The sequence below is a fragment of the Bubalus bubalis genome, chromosome 21 (genome assembly GCF_019923935.1).
Source record: "Bubalus bubalis isolate 160015118507 breed Murrah chromosome 21, NDDB_SH_1, whole genome shotgun sequence".
In the NCBI taxonomy this organism is placed as follows: Eukaryota; Metazoa; Chordata; class Mammalia; order Artiodactyla; family Bovidae; genus Bubalus; species Bubalus bubalis.
In genome coordinates, this window is record NC_059177.1 from 32,369,007 (window position 1) to 32,393,791 (window position 24,785).

The window sequence follows — 24,785 nt, forward strand, 5'->3', positions numbered from 1 at the left end:
TCTATGAAATCACTCAGCTGGCAAGGAAAACACGCTATATCACCTATTTCAAAATACATGGGGAGTAAAAGGAAGAAAGTAACAGAAAATATAAACTCATGCTATATTAATTCTAATGTCTAGATATAAAAACATCTAGTGGTGCCAAGTGCCATCTAAAAGTTCTATGAACTGCAGAATCAATGGTCATTTTCATTCCCATTTTTAAAGGTCTGTTTGCTTGGTCATCTTAAGATGCTTTTCACATTGCAAAAGATCAGCTATTACTGTCCTCTTTCTACCCCCAAGGAATTAATAAAAATGCATGTTCATTTCTTACCTTCTAAATGTTGCAGTTAAAAACTGAACAAAAAAAAGAAAATGGGGAAGAAAAAAGGGAAACATTATCTTGGATACGTCTTTGTCATTATAAAAACAAAAACCATGCAATAGAAACTCATTTTATTCTGATTTTTTTTTTTAACAAGCTTGTCAAGAATAATACAGGCTACAGAGCTGTAACCCCCTTAAAGAAGATGATATTTAGTTTGCAACAAATGCCTTCTAATGAAAACATTAATAGCATTTCAAAAATTTACAAAAAAGTTGATAAAATATTCTCCTAAGCGGCTAGCAGATTTATGTTTGTAAACAAAATAGAAACAACTGCTTTATCCACTGCACATCAACCAGGAGGCAAAGTGATCAAGATCATTTTTTATTTTAAACAATAATAATAAAAGCTAAACTAATTGATACCCCACATATTATAATCCTAAGGAAAGAATATTTTTGGAGGAGGATGCTGAGGGGGATTAAAACAGGATAACATCATCTCCCTTCATAGTCTTTTCATTTATTCATATTGCCTTGATACTTTACAAACTGTTTCCTACAAAATAACCATATTGTTGCTGTACACTCCATGATTCTTTTATTCCTCTTAAGAAATAAGGGTGATCCGTTTCCAATTACCTTACATAAACACACTGGAGATGTCAGGCATAACAGGAGGGTGGTTTCTCTTAGTCGGAGGCCTTTTCTCTGTGACAGCAGAGATGAGAACAGGGAGGCCTCTCTGTGCACGGTGCCACGGGTGGCTGGATGGTTCGTGCACCTCCTATTTCAAAAACACAAACGGAAAAGTAGGTCTGGACAAGAGCAAACCGCAACTCGACTTCTGCTGCAACCCTATCACCAGGTCAGCTCTGTTTACTCCTTCATTTTACTGATATAGTCAGTGAACTTGGTGATGGTTTCCTCCTGCTGCTCCAGGGCATCTAGGACAATCCCCATGGGTGTCCTCTTCAGACCAATTTCCTCCATTTTATTCTCCAGTTTGTTCTTGAGGTTCCGGAGCCTCAGCGACGCATGGATGAACATCACTACAGGGAAGTGAAAGGTGACGGTTAGCACCAAAGCACCCATTCTCCCGCCCCGCTTCGCAACTGAAGTAACAACTTTCTCCATTAGCTACAGTCCAGTCTGCTTCCCTAACTGATCCACGTCCCAGCTGCTGCTGCTAAGTCGCTTCAGTCGTGTCCGACTCTGTGCCCCATAGACGGCAGCCCACCAGGCTCCCCCGTCCCTGGGATTCTCCAGGCAAGAATACTGGAGTGGGTTGCCATTTCCTTCTCCACGTCCCAGAGTGGATCCTTAAACTTTATATAAAGCTCTTTGTCAGCCTAATGGACCCAAGTCCCTGTATGGATCCTTGGACTTTACAGTATTCTTTGTGTGTGCAGGAGAATGTCATATTCAGCAGGAAGGACACACTCTTCCCTTCACACATTGTTATCACTGCCTTTCAGATGCTACTTAAATACCCTGAAATTCAAAGGGAATCGATGTGATTTCAACCTACCTAAAAATGAACTTAATGCTAACCTTTTCTGGAAAAGAACTCATGCTCAGCTCAGTGGTTATCTGTATTTTGTTCCTGCAGGGCACGCAAGTGAAGTCCTCTTAGAAGGTGCCTCCTTAGGGGCAGTTTTGCACAGTGTTGGGTATAGATATCTGGATAAAAATCTATTGCACAGTGCTGGATATAGAATGTCTGGATAAAATGCTAAGGGTTTACAGACCTTACGTAATCTGGTATTCACAGAATTTACCTGATCATTAAGAATTACCTTTGTTTGTAAGAAACAGATTTTTCTCTGGCCCATCTCCTGGGCCTCCTGAACTTCTAGAACCTTTGCAGGGCTGGGCTCAGGAGTCTGTATTTAAGTCAACACCTTGGGTAATCTACACCAGCACTTTTCAAACTTCTGTGTACATACAGATCACCAGAGAGAAGCCTGTTAGATAGGCAGATTCCCAGTCTCCAGCACCTGGAGTTGAGATTGTTGAGACCGAGGTAGGGTTCTGGAATGTAACATCTCAGTAACCACTGTGGATGATTTTGATGTGGGTGATTTGGGCCCTCATTTTGAGAAGCACTCATGTGCATTGTCTCCGGAGGCTCCTAATCAAGAGTGACCACTAGAAACATTTGAGGAGCTTTCTAAAAATACAGGTTCTTTGGACAGCCCTGTGGGCCAAAGAATCAAGATCTCCACGGGATGTGGCTGAGAAACATATATGTTAAAATCATCCTGGATGATTCTCACAGTCATCAAAGTTTGGGAATCACTGATCTTGTCTAATTCCCTTCTTTTATGGATGAGTGAACTATAGCCCATATAGGATTATTGTTGTTGTTCAGTCACTCAGTAGTGTCTGACTTTGTGACCCCATGGACCGCAGCACTCCAGGCTTCCCTGTCCTTCACTGTTTCCCAGAGTTTGCTCAAACTCATGTCCATTGAGTTGATGATGCCATCCAATTATTTCACTGTCTGTCGCCCCGTTCTCCTCCTGTCCTCAATCTTTCCCAGCGTCAGGATTTTTTCCAGTGAGTCAGCTCTTCCCGTATAAGACAATTGGTACAGATCACATGGCTGGTTTCCAGCAAGTCTACGAATAGAAACCTGGACCCTTGACTCTTAACTTACAATGCGTTTCATTACACTGCTCTGTTTTTTACAAGCTGTATACTGAGGCAGAATCACTGAAATACTGTCTCTAGCACATAAAGAAATCCTGAAGAGTATTTCAAAAATGTCTAAATTTAATGATTCAATTATTTTATCCAATAAGGTGTGGGGTTCACATATAAATATTCTGGGGGCTTAATCTAACAAACCCGAAACAAGGAATTGATTTTATTTAGTGGAATGGCAGCACATGAAATGCTTTTAAAGATTAAAGGGATGTTCCTGTCACTGAGTACACTATAATTCTAATTAGATTTCCATTGATGAGACTGGAGTTGTATCTGTTCTCTATATCAGGCTTCAGGTGCTTGGGAATCTCAGTCAACAGTGCACGTACACTTTAGAAAATGTCTAGTTCTCATCACTAGAATTGGAGTCCATGGTTACCTATACTCTGGGCCAACTTACAACGCTTTTGACACTAATTACAATCTTCTGAGTAAGTAGAGAGTAAACATTCATTTCTGTGTCAGCATGGGATGCCTGGCACTGAACGGTTAAGACAAATCTGGATTCCAGTGCAGACCATGTCACTACTGTATGACTTGGGGTCCAAATTTGTTTTGTTTACTGTTGTGTCCCCAGAAGAGTGGCACCGAGGGGGTGCCCAGTACGTATCTGTGCCATTAATGGGCTATTCAGCCTTGATCTGCTGTTGCAGAAAACTCTTGATAGTTTTGCAGACCTGCCAACGCACCTCTCAGAAACAGGTTAGGACATTCTCACGGGATGAATGGATCGACATTGCTTGATGATATAAGGCTCAGGTTCACTTACACAGCAAAGGAAAAGTGATACCAAACACAAAGACCATGACTCCCCCGAACAGGGAGATGAGGAAGTAGCTGGCTAGCATGACCACCATGACAAACGCTGTGGGGTACTGCTTCTTCATCCGGCGGAGGATGTCTTTATTGTGGGCTGCCCACACGAAGCCTGTGAACACCAGCACCACCACAATGCCTCCAAGGATCATGTTGAAGGGGCTCAGGAACCTGGAATATGGAAGAAAGGAGGCGCCCAGGTCAGGAGGAGGGAAATGAAGCGGGGAGGGGAAGAGCAACAACAAAGCTTACTTACCAAGCCTTTCATCTAAGTTGTCTCATTTGCTCCTCATATCCTGAAGAGGTCGATTGTATTAAGTCACGTCTCCAAGGAAGAAACTTGGGAACAGAGGTTAGAGCACGGTGGAGGAAAATTCACAGGGAGGCAGTGTCCTCCTACCGAACAGCCCATCACATTAGAGGCCCAGCATTTCAAGAGACTAGAGCCCCTTTGTTGATGGGCTGTCTTTAGCTTTCATACATCCTGGGCTCTAGTATATAATGATTGTATTTTCCGAGCTCCAAGGGCTTATTTAAATCCTCCTAGAATCTGCCATGCTAGATGAATGTGGTTCAGGTCACACGGTGGGCTTCATAAGCCAGTGTGCAGTTACACTTGTGTCTGGACTGTACAATAATTTTAAAAACTTCTACTTGAATCCCAATGTGTGTGTGTGCATGTTTAAATGCATCAACCTTTGGGTTTCTTGCTTCTCCTGGAAACAAGAAAATCTCACAAAACCAGGCCCAGTTTCCCACGTTAGCCACTGGCTAGAGTGCCTTCTCCTTTACGTAGAATAAATGCTTTCCATTTAATCTCAGCCCCCACCACTATCTACGGAATCTTTGACACAGAGGCCCCCAGTGAGCTGCCATTAATAACTGTTTTTCTAACAGCTGCCTTGCCCTGGTCTCTTACATAAGCTGCCTGGCCCATGGAGGCATTTGGGTTTATGACTCTTGGTGTTAAAGAGGCCACTCTTAATTCTTTCAAAGGCCCAGAGTATCATTAGGAGATGGGTTATCAACTGAGATTTCCAGGCATAAAACCTCCAGTTTCACTGTTACATGAGCCAAAGGATACACTGCTGTGGATAATGGGGGAAAGCCATTTATAAAGAGGACATGTAGATCAAGTACTTCCTAAGTGAGAATGACTGGGCATTGTAGCCCCACCCACCCCCACCCCCAAAATTCTTAAAAGACATTTGTGGTCAGCAAGTACGATGATTTACTAACTTTTTACCCTCCTAAGAGGCTAATGAGCATGTTGCTTGTGAAGAACAAGGAGGGGTCAGTGTGTTATCAGCATCACTGATTTGGAAGACAGGATAATGAAAGGCGATGCCAAGAACTGACTTTCTCTGAAACAGAACAGATGAAGTCATTTCATATTGGGATTTATATTTAGGATAATTAAAATTCCTCTTTAAAAAATCCCTTGAAATTTTTCGCTCTGATTCTGCCCCCTGAAACAGAAAACTTATTGTACTAGTTAATATTTAAATAGTTTCAAATAGGAGTGAAAGTATTGCATATCTTAAGGGGTGAAAGCAGGGACATAATTAATGTCAAACTCCTTTGAAAAAGTTAATTGCTACTAAAATGCATGGAGCTAAACAGTGGTCAAAGCAGTAGCATGTAGTTTTAAATTAAACTCTATAATAATAAGTTGCTTATTTCATTCAGAACTCTTGCAAATACTTATACCCTTCCAGGCAAAAATCTCTTCAGAATAGATAATGTAAAGAAATTAATAAAAATGCAAAGACTGAATTGTAACAGTATTCACGAGTGGTATTTATGATTTATAACTTTTAGAAGCAATGTATATGGCCAACAATGTACTAAATGGTGACACATATAATTATTTTCAAAAAGTCAAAGTATGCTTTATCATGTGGGAAGGCAATCATAATTGCTTAGGTAAAAGCAACAATTCTCTCTGGTAGGTGGATTTAGAACCTATGTTATATAACTCAGAAGTAGAAACTTCTACAATCAGTACCTTATTTTATGATCAGAAATAAAGTGAACATACAAAACATAAAATGTAAAGATATAAAAGTAACTGCTCCCCAGCCCTGGCCTCCCTGGTGGCTCAGATGGTAAAAAATCTGCTTGCAGTGCAGGAGACCTCAGTTTAATCCCTGGGTTGGGAAAATCCCTTGGAGGAGCGCATGGCCACCCCCTCCAGTATTCTTGCCTGGAGAATCCCATGGACTGAGGAGCCTGGCAGGGGCTACAGTCCATGGGGTCACACAGAGTTGGACACGACTTAGTGACTGAGCGTGCACACAGGCTCTCCAGCCCCACACCTCTGGCTTTGAGCAGGCCAACTACAACAATCTTGCCTTGCTTCATCTCTCCAGTGATGCTGATGCAATTTCAATTCATGAGCACAGCCAAGCTCTGCCTTCTCCCACTCAAACTCCAGTTTCCGGCTCACTGTCCAGATCCTCTTTCAACTAATCCGCCCCACCCCACCCCACTCCCGAAGCTTTCCCAACATCCAGCATATGTGCTTGCCTGCGTGTCCTCCTTCTCCCTCAGCGTTTTCATTACCTAGGTCTCTTGGCCCTTTTTTCTTTTTCACGATTCTATCTGGGTTATACCTTCTCTCCAGCTTTGACCCTAGAATTGGTTTGGTAAAGACAAAACTGTCCTTCAAGGTCTGGGATAGGAAAGACCTAGGTCAGGGCCAAAACAAGATCTTCTTTTGCAGGTGATGGGGAGACTGGGTGGAGAGGCTTAGAAACTCTCACAGACTAACACATTTCATTTCTAGCACCAAAACCATTATGAGAGAAATTTAAAAGACTCTAGCAGTTTTACTGGGTAATAGGATCATAGGTAGTATATTCCCATTTGCTTATTTCTATTTTCATATTTTTTCAATAGTCATATATTACTTGAAGATAAAATAATTGATATTTAAAAATAAAAGCAATGGGAGAAAGTTGCCTGAAAGAGACAAACCCTTTTACATAAACTTGATGTTGACCAAATCAATATTAACTCAAAGAACTAGAGCAAAAGTTTCAAGTTTAGGAAACTCCTTTGTATAAGCTCCAAATAGGAGACGGTTGCATGCTGATGAGTCTGTGTGTGTGTGTGCTAGTCACTTCAGTCATGTCCGACTCTCCGCAACCCTGTGGACCTTAGCCTTCCAGGCACCTCTGTCCATGAGATTCTCTCCAGGCAAGAATACTGGAATGGGTTGTCAACGCCTCCTCCAGGGTATGTTCCTGACCCAGGAATTGAACCCATGTCTCCTGCATTGGCAGGCAGGTTCTTTACCACTAGCCACCTGGGAGGCCCGGGAGATGGTTTGTTGGTGGAAAATGTCAAAGGCCTCCATCTCAGTTCTTCCTAGAATATCTATTAAAATAATAATTCACAAGGCAGCACATATAATAAAATGCATGCCAAGTTTTTTCTATGTTTCTCAGTACAAGTGAGGTAGACCTCTAGGCTGAATGGCTAAATCAAGCCCAGGACAAAGAACAATGAAAAATCTAAGCCCAACTCAAGCAATTCCAAATGTGCTTTTCACCTGCTCCTGTTGCTCATGTTCAAGAAGAGAGAACAGAGCAGAGAGTCCTATAGGACTGGTTTTAGCTTACCCAATGCCAAAGCTGTGATCTATAATTAGAAACCAAAGTTACAAGCTGGAAAAAATGAACAAAGTTACTTGGAGCAGAAATTATTTTCTTCTTTATTCTGCTTAAGCGTGATTCCATTCTAAGAAAGGGGAAAATGCACAGCACTCCCACTGCCCTGGCACCTCCCTGTACTTGGAGCAAAATAAAATACACAGATCATCCTCCAGAGATTAAATTCATTTTCCAGTTAGTGCAGGAGTTTTGGAAACCAGTTCTTGTTTGAAATGAGTAAAGCTTTTACTCAACAGTTTGGGTTCTTAGTGACATAAATCACCATAAAGCCCAAGGACCATTAGGATAAAACTTTCATAAATATGCCATGTAGCTTTCACATGGACAATTGCTGTTGGATTTGATAGGTGCCATTTCATTTTTTGGAGGTCCATGAAGGAGAAGGAGGAAGGAAGGCAGGAAGCTAGATGGAAGCAAAGGAGAGAGGGGAAGGAAGAGAGGAGGGAGAGAAGATAGAGACTGAAGGAGAGATGGAGAGATTGTGATTTTCTGTCTTTGGTGAAAACAGGACTTTCCTTTGCAAATCAAAAACATTAAATATGTTTTTCTATTGTGAGTTGAAAATATATACCTACATATATATGTATCCTGGGCTTCCCAGGTGGTGCTAGAGGTAAAGAACCCGCCTGCCAATGCAGGAGACATAAGAGACCCAAGTTTGATCCCTGGGTTGGGAAGATCCCTTGGAGGAGGGCATGGCAACCCACTCCAGTATTCTTGCCTGGAGAATCCAATGGACAGAGGAGCCTGGCGGGTTACAGTCCATGGGGTCGCAAAGAGCCAGACACGGCCAAAGCAACTTAACAAGCACACACATGCATATGTATTCTACTCAGTAAGAAGATAAATGACAATATCAATATGACAGATAAATGTCATAGTTAAAAATTCTAATGGAATCACTAACAGTTGTAAAAAGGCTTAGAATCCCATCACAGAACCCTGTAGCTGACTCTTCAAAGAGGAATAAGTGCAATCCCATTACATGGATGAATAAGCTGAGACCCAGGGCAATGAATAAACATATTTAGAGGAATCCAGGAGTAGGAAAAACAGTGCCAGTTGACACAATTCATAATATAACCCATTGTGTGTTGTTAACCAGCTCCAGGGATTTCCCCCCTCAACCATTTTAGAACCCTTTTCTTCTAGTTTGGGGTAAGCAAGTAAAGGTCATTCTAGGAAATCCCTCAACATTCTCATTTGTCTCTAAAGGAAGGTAGTTATGAGCAGGTGTGGACGCAGGTCCTAAACCAACGTGACTCAGTTAGCTATGGCTGTAGTTTCAACACAAGTTGCTAAAAGAAAAAAATCTTGGCCAACTGCAGAATTTTAGAGCCAGCATGGATCTTGAAAACACATCTCATTCTACACAGAAAGCGTTAGTTGCTCAGTCATGTCCGACTCTTTACAACCCCATGGACTGTAGCCTCTGTCCATGGAATTTTCTACACAGAATTAAGATAAGAAACAGGTAAGTTAATAAATTTGTCCTGAGGCTCCCAACTGCAGTGCTGGTGATAAAAGTTTATTCAGAGATCTTCAGATTGACTCAAGTGCACATTTGTTAATGCCTGCCACACTGTAATGCCAACAAGAACCAAAGAGGCAGTGAAATATTTTCTGAGCAACAGAAGCAGCTTTGCGCTGCATTCCAATTTTCTAACCCCAAAAAAGCTATTTTTGTAGTTTGGTTCCTGAGGAAGCCTGACTCACTAAGAAGGCGGGGGAACCATTTACTCACAGTGCACTCCTCTAAATTGGTGATGTTTTTCTGAGGTTCTGAAACAACCAGAGGAGTCACTGCAAATATGAATCCACCCATCCATTTTCTTGCTTACTAATGCTCTTAGGATAAAAACAGGATTCTTTCCACACTCTACACGGCCCTGCAGGCTCTGGCCCCTGCCTGCCTCTGCTGCTGCTGCTGCTGCTGCTAAGTCGCTTCAGTCGTGTCCAACTCTGTGCGACCCCATAGACGCAGCCCACCAGCCTCCTCTGTCCATGGGATTTTCCAGGCAGGAGTACTGGAGTGGGGTGCCATCGCCTTCTCTGGCCTGCCTCTGCAGCCAGGGCCACTGCATACCATTGTGTAGCTGGTATCTGGGACAAGGGTGCTGAGCTGAGGTGGGAAACAGGAGCCTGAAATTCAGGCCACACTTCACCTGCCAAACCTGTGATTTGCCTTATGCTGCATCTGCAGGAGGAACGGACCATTTCAGTCATCAGTATGAGGGATGCCTAAGGGCTGTAGCATCTCTGCCTGGCACCTTTCTCACACCACCGCCTCCTGATTTTCCACACCATCCACTGGGGTTTCTGTCTGTCTCTAGAGGCCACCCTGCCCCTGGCCAACCCAAGCCTGAGCACAAACCATTCTTTCTGCCCGATTCTCTCCTATCTCCTTCAAATCTCAGCTTAATCAGCTTTTCCCTAGTCTTTCTGAGCACATCCTAGCACCATCTGCCTCTTCTTCACAACCCCTAAGGTGATACATAACTGTGTGTGTGCTCAGTCACTTCAGTCATGTCCGACTCTTTGCGACCCTGTGGACTGTAGCCTGCCAGGCACTCTCTCCACAGGATTCTCCAGGAGAGAATACTGGAGTGAGGTGCCATAAATTCAGTGGCAATTTGATACTTATTTGAATGAGTATCTTATGAATGTCTCTGTCTCCCACTAGAGATTAAGCATTATGAGGGCAGGGACTGTGATATTTTCTCCCCAGCACTTGGCATGACACTTGGCACAGAGCAGGAATTTGATAAATGTTTGTTGAAAGAAAGAAAAAAAAAAAGTAAGAGTCTAGCACATTTTCCTGTTATTTAAAGTAAGCTCAGCAACTTTGTATGGCCATGAAATAAGTGATGTGAGATTTATCTTGAACAAATTGCTCTTATTCCTCACTGTACACTAAATGTTACTGTAAAGATAGTCCCTGCTTTTGTACCTTCACAGAGCTGTGATGAAAGGAACAAATGAAAAACTAGAAGTAGGAAAAACTCCTATGTGATATAAGAAAAGATCAGATGAGATCACACCCTTGGGCTTGCTGCAAGGACTCTTTTCTAAATTCTGTCTCTAGTGCTGGCTGGGGGCAGGAGGAGGGCAGGTAGGACAGAGGGAGATCCATCCTTCTATAGACCTGCCTACATAGGCCCCCTTGCTCTTGGATTCCACAGATAACCCCAACCATCTTCTGTGGTTACTTTGGTTTCCCACAGGGCTTTCTTCCTGGCAAGAACTATCTTTGATTATAAGGTATAAATGTATTAAACACACAAATCAGTTTTGAGTAAACATGATCAGTGTCTCCTGGATCTCTTGATCACAGGCAGTTAACATGTGACAGAGTTTGGTCTCTTTTGTCACAGAAAGGTCAGAGTAACCTAACCTTGAGATTCTCCTAATCGACTGAATCAGCCCACAACATTTATTGCATACTCGCTGTGTACTGAATATTTGTTACACTGTGTGTATTGGTATCATCAAACTAAACACATCCTGATGATCCACTGTCTTGGCAACAGTTGGCTTGTTAAAAGTATCCATGGTAAGATATACTTTGGGAACCTCTGGGTTTTCCTCTGTGTTTATCAAGCTCATTGCTTGTTTTATTTGTATTAAACAACAGCTTGAACCTAAGTTAGAAGCTATGTCTCACCTCCCACAGCCGTGAAGCTTCAAATAGTCACTATACAAGGGATTAGACTGCAGCAGATCCTTTTAAAAATATTTATTTATGTAGCTGTGCCATGTGGCAGCTTGCAAACTCTTAGTTGTAGCTTGTGGGATCCAGTTCCTCAACAGGGAACAAACCTGGGACCCCCACCTTGGGAGCACAGAACCCTAGCCACTGGATCACCAGGGAAGTCCCAGAAAATCCTTTTAAACTTTTATTATGGCAAATTCTAAAGGTAAAGAGAATGGTGTATGAACCTTCATGTATACTGATCACCGCTTTCAACAATTAGGAACTCATGGTTAATCTCATAATAATGCTTTAGAACTCAAGTGGAAAGATATTTGTTTAAAAACTGTTCTTTCTGAATGCTTTTAGTTGAGGTAACTAAATTGTCACATGGCAAGTTCTTACAGCGCTGTGGAGAGAAGACAGTTGTTTGGACAAATGCTAATGAGTCTGGTGACACATAAACTCCCCTCCTACAAGCAAATCCTTCTCTATTTATCTTCCACTAACTCTGGAGAAGGAAATGGCAACCCACTCCAGTATTCTTGCCTGGAGAATTTCATGGACGGAGGAGATGTGGTGGGCTATAGTCTGTGGGGTCGCAAAGAGTAGGACACAAGAGACTAACACATTCACTTTCAACCCCAGTTTCTGCATTCCTTTGTATTTCCTGGAGACAAGGAGGATTTCACTGATGGGATACAAGGGGGATTCATAGAAGCAGAAGCCAGAGCCTCAGTTTTCCACTTGGAACAGGCTTTCTGCCTTCCAAGTGTCTCCATTTTGTGAATGCTCCCTGGGAGAAAAGACCAGGAAATCCTATCTATTTACATGGGTAAATGTTCTCAGAACTGAAAGATAGCCTACAGGTTTTGCTTAAGATCACAGACACAGAAGTGTTTCCTGAAACAAGAAGCCAAGCTCACTACAAGAGACAGGATGGATGTTCTAAATATTCTGAAGCTGAGTCATTCATTTATCCAAATCAAAAATAAAAAAGTCCAATGGCACTGCTCAATTTGGTAGATGTCCAGTTCACCTTTTAGAACTGCATTTCCTGTACAGAGCTCTCTGCCCCTAGTAAGCTGACTGAGCGCTTTTGCCCTCTTAGAAAGAGATCAAAAAGAACCCCAAATCCATTTATTTATTTGCACATTTACCCAGAATCATTGTAAATCCTTACATAGGGAAAGGAGATAGAAACTGCTAACACCAGTCTGGCAGCAGTATGGGATTTTTTTTTTTTTTTTTTAAGGGTATATGGGGAGATGTTGAGAAAAACAAGGTTACATACATAGTGTCAGAGAAGATGATCTAATGAATTCTTATTTGATGAGGAATTTTCAGATTAAAATTTTACTGAGTGTTGGTAGACCTCTCCAAGTTCTACATTCAGAAGAAACACATGCCCTGCCAGGGAAAGACATGGGCCAGCATGCCAAGTGCAGTGCCTCAAGTGCAAATAAAAGCGTGTGGGAGGGCAGGAAGAGGTGAGTTCTGGGAGGACTGGGGAAGGCTGGGTGGACTTGTACTCCCACGGGTATCATCAAGGCATCCACAGCATCTGGGATGTGGCAGGTGCTCAGTAAATATCTGTCCAACTGAGTAGAAGGCATCTGAGCTGCAAGTGAGGATGGTTCCATTTAATAATCCTTTCTCCATCTACATACTCAGTGCCTCTCCCACTTTTTGACACCTGCGAGTTTTGCGATTTGGAATCATTAATGTACAGGGGAGATCAGGTTAAGTCAGATTGAAAACGATGTGTGTTTATATATGCGTATGTTTCTGTATGCTTGCTATACTCATATAAAAATTGATTATTATATTTTCAGCATCATCTTGGTGCCTCTCTTGACTCTAAAAGTCTTAAGGGCAGGAACCACAGCTGTCTAATTCTCCACTGTATCTCCTAGCATAATACCTGAGATATTGGTAAGGGATTCATTCTCTTAGTGGAATGAATAAAGGAAGCAACACAAGTGAGAGAAATGTAGAACTGGCTTTGAAGCTGAAAAATTTCAGGAAACATTTCCATTAAGTTCAGCATAAACAGATTGCAATTAATTCTATCTGCAAAGGTTTTAATACATTCCTCCCCATCCAAGGACTCTCTGATTCTCCTCTTCCTCTACCAACTAGAAACTTAAAAGGTATGAACAATCTGCCCATTTCTTAAAACCAGTTGTTGGTAGCTACCAGCCTATAACATATAATGAGACCACGCTCATTTTGAAAAAGATTACAGTTTAGTCTTTTCAGATAGATACCAGCCTTCCAAAAACTCCTTACCATCCCAAGCAACTGAAAGCAAAAAGTGGTAATTCTAGTTTCTGCCCAGTGGTAACACCTCCATAGACCATACAGGGATGAAGTACTTCAGCTAACAAAATATGAGCTGATTCACTCACCAGCTACATTATGTTGCCTTAAAAGAGAAGCACTAATGTACATCATTAAGAATAAAGGTGCCTTTCTGGCTGGAGACACAGCAGAGGCATGTACATATTCACAGAATCTGTGTGTGGTTAGTACTTCTGAGGCCACATCAGAAAATATGTGTTCTAATGGCAGGGAGTATTTGTGAGAGGGAGATAGGCATGATAATACAAATGTTGTGAGTCAGGCATGCTGTTGAATTTGGTTAATAAGGAGCTTTAGAATATATGCAATGGCTTAATGGACAAAGTATTTCAATTATACTAATAAACCAAGCTTCTATTAGCAGCTTTGGTTCAAATTAGCCTCGTGACCTTTACATCTATGAAAGCTGTGGGGTTTGATGGGATCAGTATTTTTTTTAGCTATCTTTCTTTTATTCTCTCTCTCTTTTTTTTTTAGTTTTTAAATTATGAGAATATGATAACATGTACAGGAAACTTGGAAAACATGGAACAAAGTTACATATGGTCCCACTATATAAGTAGCTAAATTAAGATTTTTAATTGAAATTTTAATATCAAACTCTCAAGAGTGAATAGAATGAATATACAGAGAAGTAGAAGGATACACAAGACCTGAAAAGCCCCATGAACCAATTCAACATAATTAAGATTTATATAATTTTCACACAATGCTAGGATACAAATTCTCTTCAAGTTCCCTTAGACTATAAACTAGGAGACACTGGAACATATCCAGGGACATAAAACAAGGTGCAAACATTTCATGGCCTAAAGGTACTGAAATCATATAGAGTCTGTTCTCTTATCACAGTGGGATTATGTTAGAAATCAATATCAAAAGATGTTTTAAAAATAGTTCAGCAGCAGCACATATTTTCAAGTTCAATGTGACATTTACCAACAGAGATCTTTGACTTGGCCATTGAAAGCCTCAAAGTTAGAAGACTGAAAAAAACACAGAGGGTGATTGCAGAGAAGAAAGCATTTAAATGAGAAAGTAATATCAAAGATACTTTAAAACCTCCAAGTATTTAGAAATTAAATGTCCACTTTTAAATGATGGGTAAGAATTGATGCTTTTGAACTATGGTGTTGGAGAAGACTCTTGAGAGTCCCTTGGATTGCAAGGAGATCCAACCAGTCCATCCTAAAGGAAATCAGTCCTAAATGTTCATTGGAACGACTGATGCCAAAACTGAAGCTCCAATACTTAGGCCATCTGATGTGAAGAGCTGACTCATTTGAAAAGACCCTGATGCTGGGAAAGACTGAAGGCATGAGAAGGGGACGACAGAGGATGAGACGGTTGGATGGCATCACCAACTCAATGGACATGAGTTTGAGCAGGCTCCAAGAGACGGTGGGGGACAGGGAGGCCTGGCATGCTGCAGCCCATGGGGTCGCAAAGAGTTGGACATGACGGAGCGACTGAACTGAACTGAACTGAAATGATATCTAACAAGCCATAACAAGGAAAATTAGAACATATTTGTAATGTAATAGGGATCAATACTTCTCAGTTTCAACTTAGGAGACATATCAGAATTACTTGGGGCATTGAAATAAAAAAAACACAGATGCCTGAACCTAGCCAAAAATTATACACCAAGAATCTCCAAAGGTAACATCTGGGCTTATAGGTTGATTTATTTATATTTTCTTACTCTTTCCTTTAAACCAGATCAGGTCAGTGTTTTTTTAAATTGTAATGCACCTAGGACTCATCTAAGAGTTGTGTTAAAATACAGATTCTGACCCAATAGGTCTGGGATGGACCCTGAGATTCTGCATTTCTAACAGCCTCCCAGGGTAAAAAAAAAAAAATACTGCAGTTGCATGGTCCACAGTTTGGACAGATTTCTCTAGCAAATCTTTTGGTGTTCTTTTAAGCACATGGATGCCTGTCTACAACTAGACTGTATCATATACTTGGTACTTAAATTGCACGTGCAATTAGGTTATGCCTTTGCTTTTCACTTTGAAAACAGAGAGAGACATCTATTGCTATAGTCAACAGAAAAAGAAGATCCAGTGCTGAGATGTCTCCTGTGAAGGATGGAGGAGGTTAAGTCATGTCCTTTTCTATCTTAGACATTGTTTCTTTCTTGTTTTAAATGATGCAAAGTCATGTGCAACAGAACACGCATTCCTTAGCTTGTTATTCATGCTTCTTTAACTCATTTGATCTCTTCTGGAGTGATGCCTGCATTTCAAAAGGAAACTCAGCTCTTCAAGGAAGCAAAGTTTTCTAAGTAACAGAAGTTGCAATTACTAAAGGGTAACTATCAACCTAGAAGAGTGGGAAGGGGAGGGAGATGAGAGGGAGGTTCAAAAGGGAGGGAATATATGTATACCTATGGCTGATTCATGTTGAGGTTTGACAGAAAACAACAAAATTCTGTAAAGCAATTATCCTTCAATTAAAAAACAAATTTTTATAAATAAAAATAAAAATGAAAATTTCTACAGTAATCATCTAATACTTCTGCTCAAGAGAATACACAAGTTGGGAGACTTCTAAACATGTCTGTAATCTAGGATTTCATAGAATAATAGCAGTTAACATTTGAATGTTATCATTTGCTAGGCCCTAGCATCCCAGGGACGGGGGGAGCCTGGTAGGCTGCCGTCTATGGGGTTGCACAGAGTTGGACATGACTGAAGCGACTTAGCAGCAGCAGCAGCAGTGTTTTTTATATTAATGAAGTCATTTGATTCCTATTCTATAGCAGAAAAACTCCAGGGCAAGTGGACTTTTGAACAGAAAGTGGATAAAAGTAAATGCCATAAGTCTATCAAAAAATAAAAAGACTGAGTCTGTGGAACCAGTAGAATCTTTTGGCAAAGCAGAAAAAGAATGATCACATAACAAATATAATAAATTAAAGCTAATGATCAAAGCTGAATAAAGCTTCAAATCCAAGCCATTCTAATGTTTGAAAAGTCAGGAGCCAGGACCTAATGTCAAACTGCTCTGTTCTGTCCTTGTGAAACTCTGTTTTTGTAATTTATTATAAAGCAACTTGCTTTCCAGGTGGCTCAGTGGTAAAGAATCTGCCTGCCAATGCAGGAGATATGGGTTTGACCCCTAGGTTATTGGGAAGATCCCCTGGAGAAGGAAATGGCAATCTACTCCAGTTTTCTTGCCTGGGAAAACCCATGGCCAGAGGAGCCTAGCGGGCTATAGCCCACGGGGTCAGAAAGAGTTGGACATGACTGAGTGACTAAACAATAGCAACAAAGATAAAGCAACTTGCATTTAGTAAAGATGATGTTGAAGAATCATCATATTTTTCTTGGCAAGAGAGCAGTGGTTCTCAATTGGGGTGATTTGGATCCCAAGGGGACATTTGGCAATGTCTGGAGACATTTTTGATTGTCACAGCTGAAGGGGAGGGCACTTTTTTCTTTTATTGCAAATTATGTTTTATGAATAAAACAAGTACAAACTAATGTATCAATATGCACATAGCAGAGAGCAGAGATGGTGCTAAGCAACCTACAATACACAGGACAGTCCCCGACAACAAAGTATTCTACCGCCCAAAATGTCAGTAGCACCCAGATGGAGAAACATCACAGAAGGGCATGTCACTGCATTTGCAAGGGCAATATGAAGTAATCAGGAGTCTGATTTTTAAACTTTGTAAAATTGAATTTTTACACCATAGCCATTCTAACCAATATGCAGTGAGCACTGTCTGCAACAACCCCCGTTAGTCTCACTCCAGGAGCATGTTGCTGTTACTGCTGCTGTGTGCTTCGAAATAATTTATTCCGTTGAGTAGGTTAAAAGTTGCCCCCACCCTCATGTTGAAACCTTATGTTCATTTATTTATGCTTTTCACTCATCAGCTAAGCATCTGCTATATTCTTGGCCTCAGGGATCCAGAGAATAAAAATAATGTTAAGCACAACAACAAGAAAACCCACCCCACAAACAAAACCCACAGTCTCTGGCCTCAAGGTGTCAAGAGCACAGAGTGATGACAAGTGAACAGACAACCTAAAACTTGTGGGGTAAGTACCAGGCAAAATATAGACACAGGAGTGGGGAGGGAGGGAGAAGGGAGACTGTCTCCTCAAAGAGATGGTACCAAAGCCGAGTCCTGTAGGAGAAGCAGGGGTAGGTGAGTAAGTTGGGGACTGGTGTTTGGGTTGATGGAGCTGCTGGGGTAATGATGGTGTCTGTGTTTCTCTGTTAGTCTATGATAACACTAACAGAGATAAAAATAATAATAAAACTCCAAAATAAATTTCTTGGAGCAAACAGTAGGGGCCAGACATTGTATTAAGAAACTTGCCTATATTAACTCAGATAATCCTCACAAAAGCCCCATAACCCAGGTACCGGGAATAGTCTCATTTTACAGCTGAGGAAACTGAGGCAAAGGGTGTTTCAAGTGACCTACCCAAGGTCACATGGCTAGTGACTGGCAGTTGGGATTCAAAATTGACTTAACCAGGCTGCTGCTGCTGCTGCTGCTAAGTCGCTTCAGACGTGTCCAACTCTGTGCGACCCCATAGACGGCAGCCCACCAGGCTTCCCCGTCCCTGGGATTCTCCAAGCAAGAACACTGGAGTGGGTTGCCATTTCCTTCTCCAATGCATGAAAGTGAAAAGTGAAAGTGAAGACGCTCAATCGTGTCCGACTGTAGCGACTCCATGGATTGCAGCCTACCAGGCTCCTCCGTCCATGGGATTTTCCAGGCAAAAGTACTGGAGTGGGGTGCCATTGCCTTCTCCGACTTAACCAGGCGCTAGTGCCTAAATTCTTAACTACTATTGTCTACCATGTGAAAAGACAGAAGATATGGCAATTGCCGCCACCAGGTCTGCTAGCTAAGACTTAATTAGCTTAAGTAGGTCTGTTCAGACTTAATCTGAAAGGCAGAACAGATTCCATATATGAATGGAAGTCATATGCCTGGGAAACCATGCTATTAGGATGAAGACCAAACTTTTCTAATCATGAATTATCAGGCCATGCCTGATCAGGCCCTCACTCACAGATCTGTCTCTATCTTAAGCCTCTTAATCTCCATCTCAGTCTGGGCAGCCCCTTCAGTTGTTTTGGAGCTAGATGATATCCACTTTGTTCGCCCCCTCCATTTCTGCAATGTTCAAGAGTAGCTTCACTCTTTCCTCACCCAAGCCAGTTTTCAACACAGGAACATTCAGAGTTGAGGCTGAAGCCCTCAAACTATGACCTGATGGCCTCTCCCATGCATCAGCGGGCAGCACCACTGAAGAAGACCCTTCAAACACAATCCTTTCCCCAGGAAACGCCCCGGCCGTATTTTCACACACACACTACACCAAGATGTGATGAGAAACCATCAGATACAGGTAGAGGATCCAGGTGAACAGCCTCCAGTACTGTTCTGACCCTCCCATCTACTGACGTCACAAAAGAGAAAATTTCTCTTTAGAATGAGAAACACATTCCGGAGTCAGCTAAGCTCCCTGACCCTGAAGATATTTGTTATTTTCCAGCTTTAAGACACTCTAACCTCATGACTCAGAGGAAGGTGGAATAGTAGATAAGAGCACAAGCCTGGGATTGTGACTTTGGGCTTGTCATGTAACCTCTCTGAGCCTCAGGTTTAGTAATAATATCTCATCTCATTGGGCTGCATTATGTAGCAAAGTATCTGGCACATGCAGCACTCAATAAATGTTAGCTTTTATTATAATTAAATTATGAAGAAAGAAATGAGCAATCTGAAAAGAACTATAGGCTGTGTGTTTGTAGATGCATAGAAAACAGTTGAAGATGTCACAAAAGATTTTACTGGGGTACAAAGGAAATCCCACACTTGACATACCATCTTCAAAACAACTGACTAGCCTATATCTTTTGTAAGTTTTTAAAGATAAGGTTAATAAACAATGAAATAGCTACTTTGCACTTTGACTGCCAATCAACAGCTCCTGCTTGAAAAGGGAAATGGGAAGGGCCAACATCCCAAACTGCCTGAGTTAGTGGGCTAAGACTTCACAATGAAGGAGCTATATTTAGTCAGCGGCTGCCCCTGGCATTCATAGTGAAAAATGAATGCCATCAAGGTAGCAAGGCTACTGGAGCTTCTGTCCATCTGGGTAGTATATCTTTTTGAAAAGCAAGTTTTTTGTTTTGTTTTGTTTTCTGTACATTTGATTGGTCTGTGTCAAATCTTGCCCAATAACTAAGCCTTTGGGGGGGGGGTACCTAAAAAAAAAAAAACAACCTTAGCTAGATCATTAGATAAGATGCCTTTACAAGGGAAAAGAAAAAGAAAACAAAACGAAATGTAATCCTATTTACCTATGATTTTTTTAAAGACTTTTTTTTATTGCTCTGGGAAATAAGCATTAAGCATGAAGCTAGGGGAAGGTTTAGAAGGCAGCTGATCCAGGCCTGTCCCACTCCAACTAATTTTAACTTGGCAGAGTCTGTTCAGAGCCCAGTGCCCTCCTCACACCAAGCCGTTCTGAGTTCCTTAAGCAACACATCATGAGGATCTGAGTAATTGTCTACAGAACCCCACAAATGAGAGTCCTTTTCTGCAAAGGGGCAAACAGCCTGAACCACAACCAGAAATTATGAACTCTTTTTCTCTCCCCTGAGCTGGGTATCAGGTCCCACAGCTTCTCAACAACTGTCGCATGCTCTTTGGCCAGGATTCATGTGTGACTGATCTTGGTGTGCCTGAGCTTGGTACAGAGAAGTGACTCAATAAATAAGCCAAAGAACAGTAAACCAACTTCAGGAACCACCCTATTCATCCTTCCCCACACCTTCCAAGTTTAGATTTTTCCTTTCTCCCAGACCAGCTTTCTTTTTTCCTGTGTTCAAGTTCAAACAGAAATGTCAGCCACTTCTTTAATGACAAGTGAATTCCTTTATAAAGTCTGAGGGTGGCTTTTTCTTTAAAGATGCATAGGATCAGCAAGATGTAGAATAGCACCACCCCATCTTGCAAAAAGGAGAAGGCAATGGCACCCCACTCCAGTACTCCTGCCTGGAAAATCCCATGGACGGAGGAGCCTGGTAGGCTGCAGTCCATGGGGTCGCTAGGAGTCGGACACGACTGAAGTGACTTAGCATAGCATAGCATAGCATCTTGCAAAAATGACTGAAGCATTACTTAAAGGATGACCTACAAGAAAAAGTGATTTCTAGAAGAGCAGGTGTTGGGTGAAATCGCATATAACACAGGACACTTAATTTTAAGACCGGGTGCGAAGATAAAGTGACCATCTCTGGCAAGTCCTGGAAGAAAAAAAAGAGCAAAAGGGACGCCGTTTCTACACGGCAGACTTCGCCCCATACTGGGAGATCCGCCACCAGGCTACACCCACCCTTTTGCTCCCAAGCTCAGCTTTCTCGTACAATGTGGCAGGCGCTAGGCCGAGAAACCCATAAAGAGCATCGCTTCTCTGATGTCCTTTTTACACTAACACCCCAGAAGGCAAGTTTGGATCCACACCCCGGGGCCCCAAACCTTCCAGGACGGCGTCCGCCCCATCCAGCTGCAGGATAAGGTTATACCACTTTACTCTTTCTTCTTATTTTTAAGAGACCGGGGTCTCTTAAATAGCGACAAATAGCAACCACAGCAAAAGAGTAATCGGGGTGGAGGAAGAAAAAAAAAAAAAGTCATTTTTTTTTTTTTTTGCTAGAGGTTGGCAATATTTCAGCACCCCCTAGGACTCCTTTCACGCTTCAGCCCGAGGAGCGGAAAAGAAAAAAAGGACCCCAGATTGCTGCGGCCTCGCCCTGAGAACAAGTTTCCACGGGTTTGCCCGCCTGCAGTTATCAGGGCAGGAGACCTGCGCGGAGAGCGTTTCCTCATCCCGGGATCTTGCACCCAGAGCCCCCTCCGTGCTGCCCGCGATCAGTGCCCGGGAGGGGAACCCCACTTACCCCACAACGGAAATCATCATGGCAGCCACCACTAGGTAGTTGGTCTGGTAATAGAGCAGGTTGCTCACCACACGGTTGTTCCATTTGGAAATGTCCCTGAAGTCCGGCCGGGCAAAGCGGTCAGAGCCTGGGAAGAAATCGTCCCAGGCGCGGAGAGGAGCGATATTCACGTCCATGTCTCGCTCGCGTCCCACCTTCCTGTTCTTTGCTTCTGGAATCTGACGGCGGCGGCGCGGCAACCGATCAGCTGAGCCGGGTTAAAGTTGACAAGAGGCTCTGCCTCGGTCGGCTCTGCGGTTGGCGGACAGTGGAGTAAAAGAAATTGGGAGCGGACGGGCGTTTCTTCTCTTGTTTACCTCTTGATTGGTTAGCAGCAAGCGGTTGGTTACAGGAAAACAGCGCCCCCCCCCTCCCCACCGCCCCTGCCCCGCCGGAAGCAGAGCAAAGTGGAGATGAACTGACAGATAGAAATCAGCGGAAATCCTCTGGGTGAAGAGAGGTGGCAGAGCCTTCCCTGGCAGTCCGAATACAAACAACCTTCTTTAAAATATCCCTTTTGTATGTCTAACCTAGGAATGTCGTCTGGACTTTAGGGGAAATTTTTGCAGCTGTTCAGATGCACCAATCTGAGTGAAAGGGAGTGGAAGGCAACTGTAGTGTTACTGAAGGATGAGCTGGTTTTGAAAGTTAAGTCGTTACTAACCTTTGCACATCCAAATGCAATTCACATGTTTTCTGTTTCACTATGAGTCACCATAAGTGAAATCAGATTGGCAGAATAGAAAAGCAATACGTGTGTAGAGCGGAACGGCTGGTTTGTTGTTTCATCCTCTTCTTTATTCTCCATCTTTGTTTGCTGTGGGCAAATTTATACACCTATTGTGCCGTTCTAATGAAGTGGGCACTCAGGTCACTTCAACCCTGAGCTGAGCATGTTGTTCTGTTTGAAAGTAAACAGTGATCTGCAGTATACTGATTGTTCTGCTCTCCAGTATTTTCTGGGCAGAAACATGGATTCTACTCCACAAGTTTTTCTTACTTTTATCTGAATTTCTGTGCACAGCTCTAAAGGAGCATAGTATTTTAATAGATAATGTGGTAGCTTGGTATCTCAGCCCAAAGAACTGCCAAGAGATGTAATAGTTGTAAATTTCCTTCTAAGGGGTTCCAAAGAGTCATCTTTTTTTCAGTTAAGGGAGTGGTTGATAAAGAAAACCTCTTGTTATCAAAATGCATGAGAATAAAGTATTTTGGTTAATAATAGATCATGTGATTTCTAAGATGCTAACGTCTAAGATAATGAAACCTGTAAACCTGCGAGTGGTACTGTTTTTAAAAATTGAATTCATTTTCCTTCAGTTCAGTTCAGTCCACTCGCTCAGTTGTGTCCGACTCTTTGCGACCCCATGAATCGCAGCACGCCAGGCCTCCCTGTCCATCACCAACTCCAGGAGTTCACTCAGACTCACGTCCATCGAGTCAGTGATGCCATCCAGCCATCTCATCCTCTGTCGTCCTCTTCTCCCCTTGCCCCCAATCCCTCCCAGCATCAGAGTCTTTTCCAATGAGTCAACTCTTCGCATGAGGTGGCCAAAGTACTGGAGTTTCATTCAGCTTTAGCATCATTCCTTCCAAAGAAATCCCAGGGCTGATCTCCTTCAGAATGGACTGGTTGGATCTCCTTGCACTCCAAAGGACTCTCAAGAGTCTTCTTCTCCAACACCACAGTTCAAAAGCATCAGTTTTTTGGCACTCAGCTTTCTTCACAGCCCAACTCTCACATCCGTACATGACCACTGGAAAAACCATAGCCTTGACTAGACGGACCTTTGTTGGCAAAGTAATGTCTCTGCTTTTGAACATGCTATCTAGGTTGGTCATAACTTTCCTTCCAAGGAGTAAGCGTCTTTTAATTTCATGGCTGCAGTCACCATCTGCAGTGATTTTGGAGCTCAGAAAAATAAAGTCTGACACTGTTTCCTCTGTTTCTCCATCTATTTTCCATGAAGTGATGGGACCGGATGCCATGATCTTCGTTTTCTGAATGTTGAGCTTTAAGCCAACTTTTTCACTCTCCTCTCACTTTCATCAAGAGGCTCTTTAGTTCCTCTTCACTTTCTGCCATAAGGGTGGTGTCATCTGCATATCTGAGGTTATTGATATTACTCCCAGCAATCTTGATTCCAGCTTGTGTTTCTTCCAGTCCAGCGTTTCTCATGATGTACTTTGCATATAAGTTGAATAAACAGGGTGACAATATATAGCCTTGATGTAATCCTCTTCCTATTTGGAACCAGTCTGTTGTTCCACGTCCAGTTCTAACTGTTGCTTCCTGACCTGCATACAAATTTCTCAAGAGGCAGGTCAGGTGGTCTGGTATTCCCATCTCTTTCAGAATTTTCCACAGTTTATTGAGATCCACACAGTCAAAGGCTTTGGCATAGTCAATAAAGCAGAAATAGATGTTTTTCTGGAACTCTCTTGCTTTTTCCATGATCCAGCGGATGTTGGCAATTTGATCTCTGGTTCCTCTGCCTTTTGTAAAACCAGCTTGAACATCAGGAAGTTCATAGTTCACATATTGCTGAAGCCTGGCTTGGAGAATTTTGAGCATTACTTTACTAGCGTGTGAGATGAGTGCAATTGTGCGGTAGTTTGAGCATTCTTTGGCATTGCCTTTCTTTGGGATTGGAATGAAAGCTGACCTTTTCCAGTCCTGTGGCCACTGCTGAGTTTTCCAAATTTGCTGGCATATTGAGTGTAGCACTTTCACAGCATCGTCTTTCAGGATTTGGAATAGCTCAACTGGAATTCTATCACCTCCACTAGCTTTGTTCATAGTGATGCTTTCTAAGGCCCACTTGACTTCTCATTTCAGGATGTCTGGCTCTAGGTGAGTGATCACACCATTGTGATTATCTGGGTCGTGAAGATCTTTTTTGTACAGTTCTTCTGTGTATTCTTGCCATCTCTTCTTAATATCTTCTGCTTCTGTTAGGTCCATACCATTTCTGTCCTTTATCGAGCCCATCTTTGCATGAAATGTTCCCTTGGTATCTCTAATTTTCCTTAGACCATTTTCCTTAGACCACCAATTTTCAAAAAGTTGGAAAATGATAAAATGTATGTAATACAACGTCTTGAAGACATAATTTAATTTCCCTGGATAATTCAGAAGGTACTAAGGAAATTTCACTGACTCTAAGAAATTAATCCTGCTATTGGTGTTTAGAAAAGTATGGTGATTGGATAGAATTAGTGCT

The 24,785-nt window shown here is 42.2% G+C and overlaps 1 protein-coding gene across 1 annotated transcript; it reads right to left on the bottom strand.

Annotated features, from left to right (window-relative positions):
* Window positions 1–424: 424 nt before the first annotated feature.
* On the bottom strand, window positions 425–21,891 carry ARL6IP5 (ADP ribosylation factor like GTPase 6 interacting protein 5). The gene is made up of 3 exons (XM_006071462.4): window positions 21,523–21,891; window positions 3,794–4,011; window positions 425–1,364 (listed from the first exon to the last, which is right to left on the bottom strand). Exons 1-3 carry the CDS (start codon window positions 21,696–21,698, stop codon window positions 1,192–1,194), a joined length of 567 nt encoding a protein of 188 aa, XP_006071524.1. The 5' UTR covers window positions 21,699–21,891; the 3' UTR covers window positions 425–1,191.
* Between the last annotated feature and the right edge of the window lie 2,894 nt (window positions 21,892–24,785).

Bases quoted from the DNA above. Each gene is read 5' to 3' on its own strand.
- ARL6IP5 (XM_006071462.4), bottom strand. From the start codon at position 21,698: ATGGACGTGAATATCGCTCCTCTCCGCGCCTGGGACGATTTCTTCCCA. The intron at 4,012-21,522 runs GTAAGTGGGGTT...TCCATATTCCAG, and splicing joins ATGATGATTTCCGTTGTGGG to GTTCCTGAGCCCCTTCAACA. The intron at 1,365-3,793 runs GTAAGTGAACCT...ACTTCCCTGTAG, and splicing joins TATCACTTTTCCTTTGCTGT to TGATGTTCATCCATGCGTCG.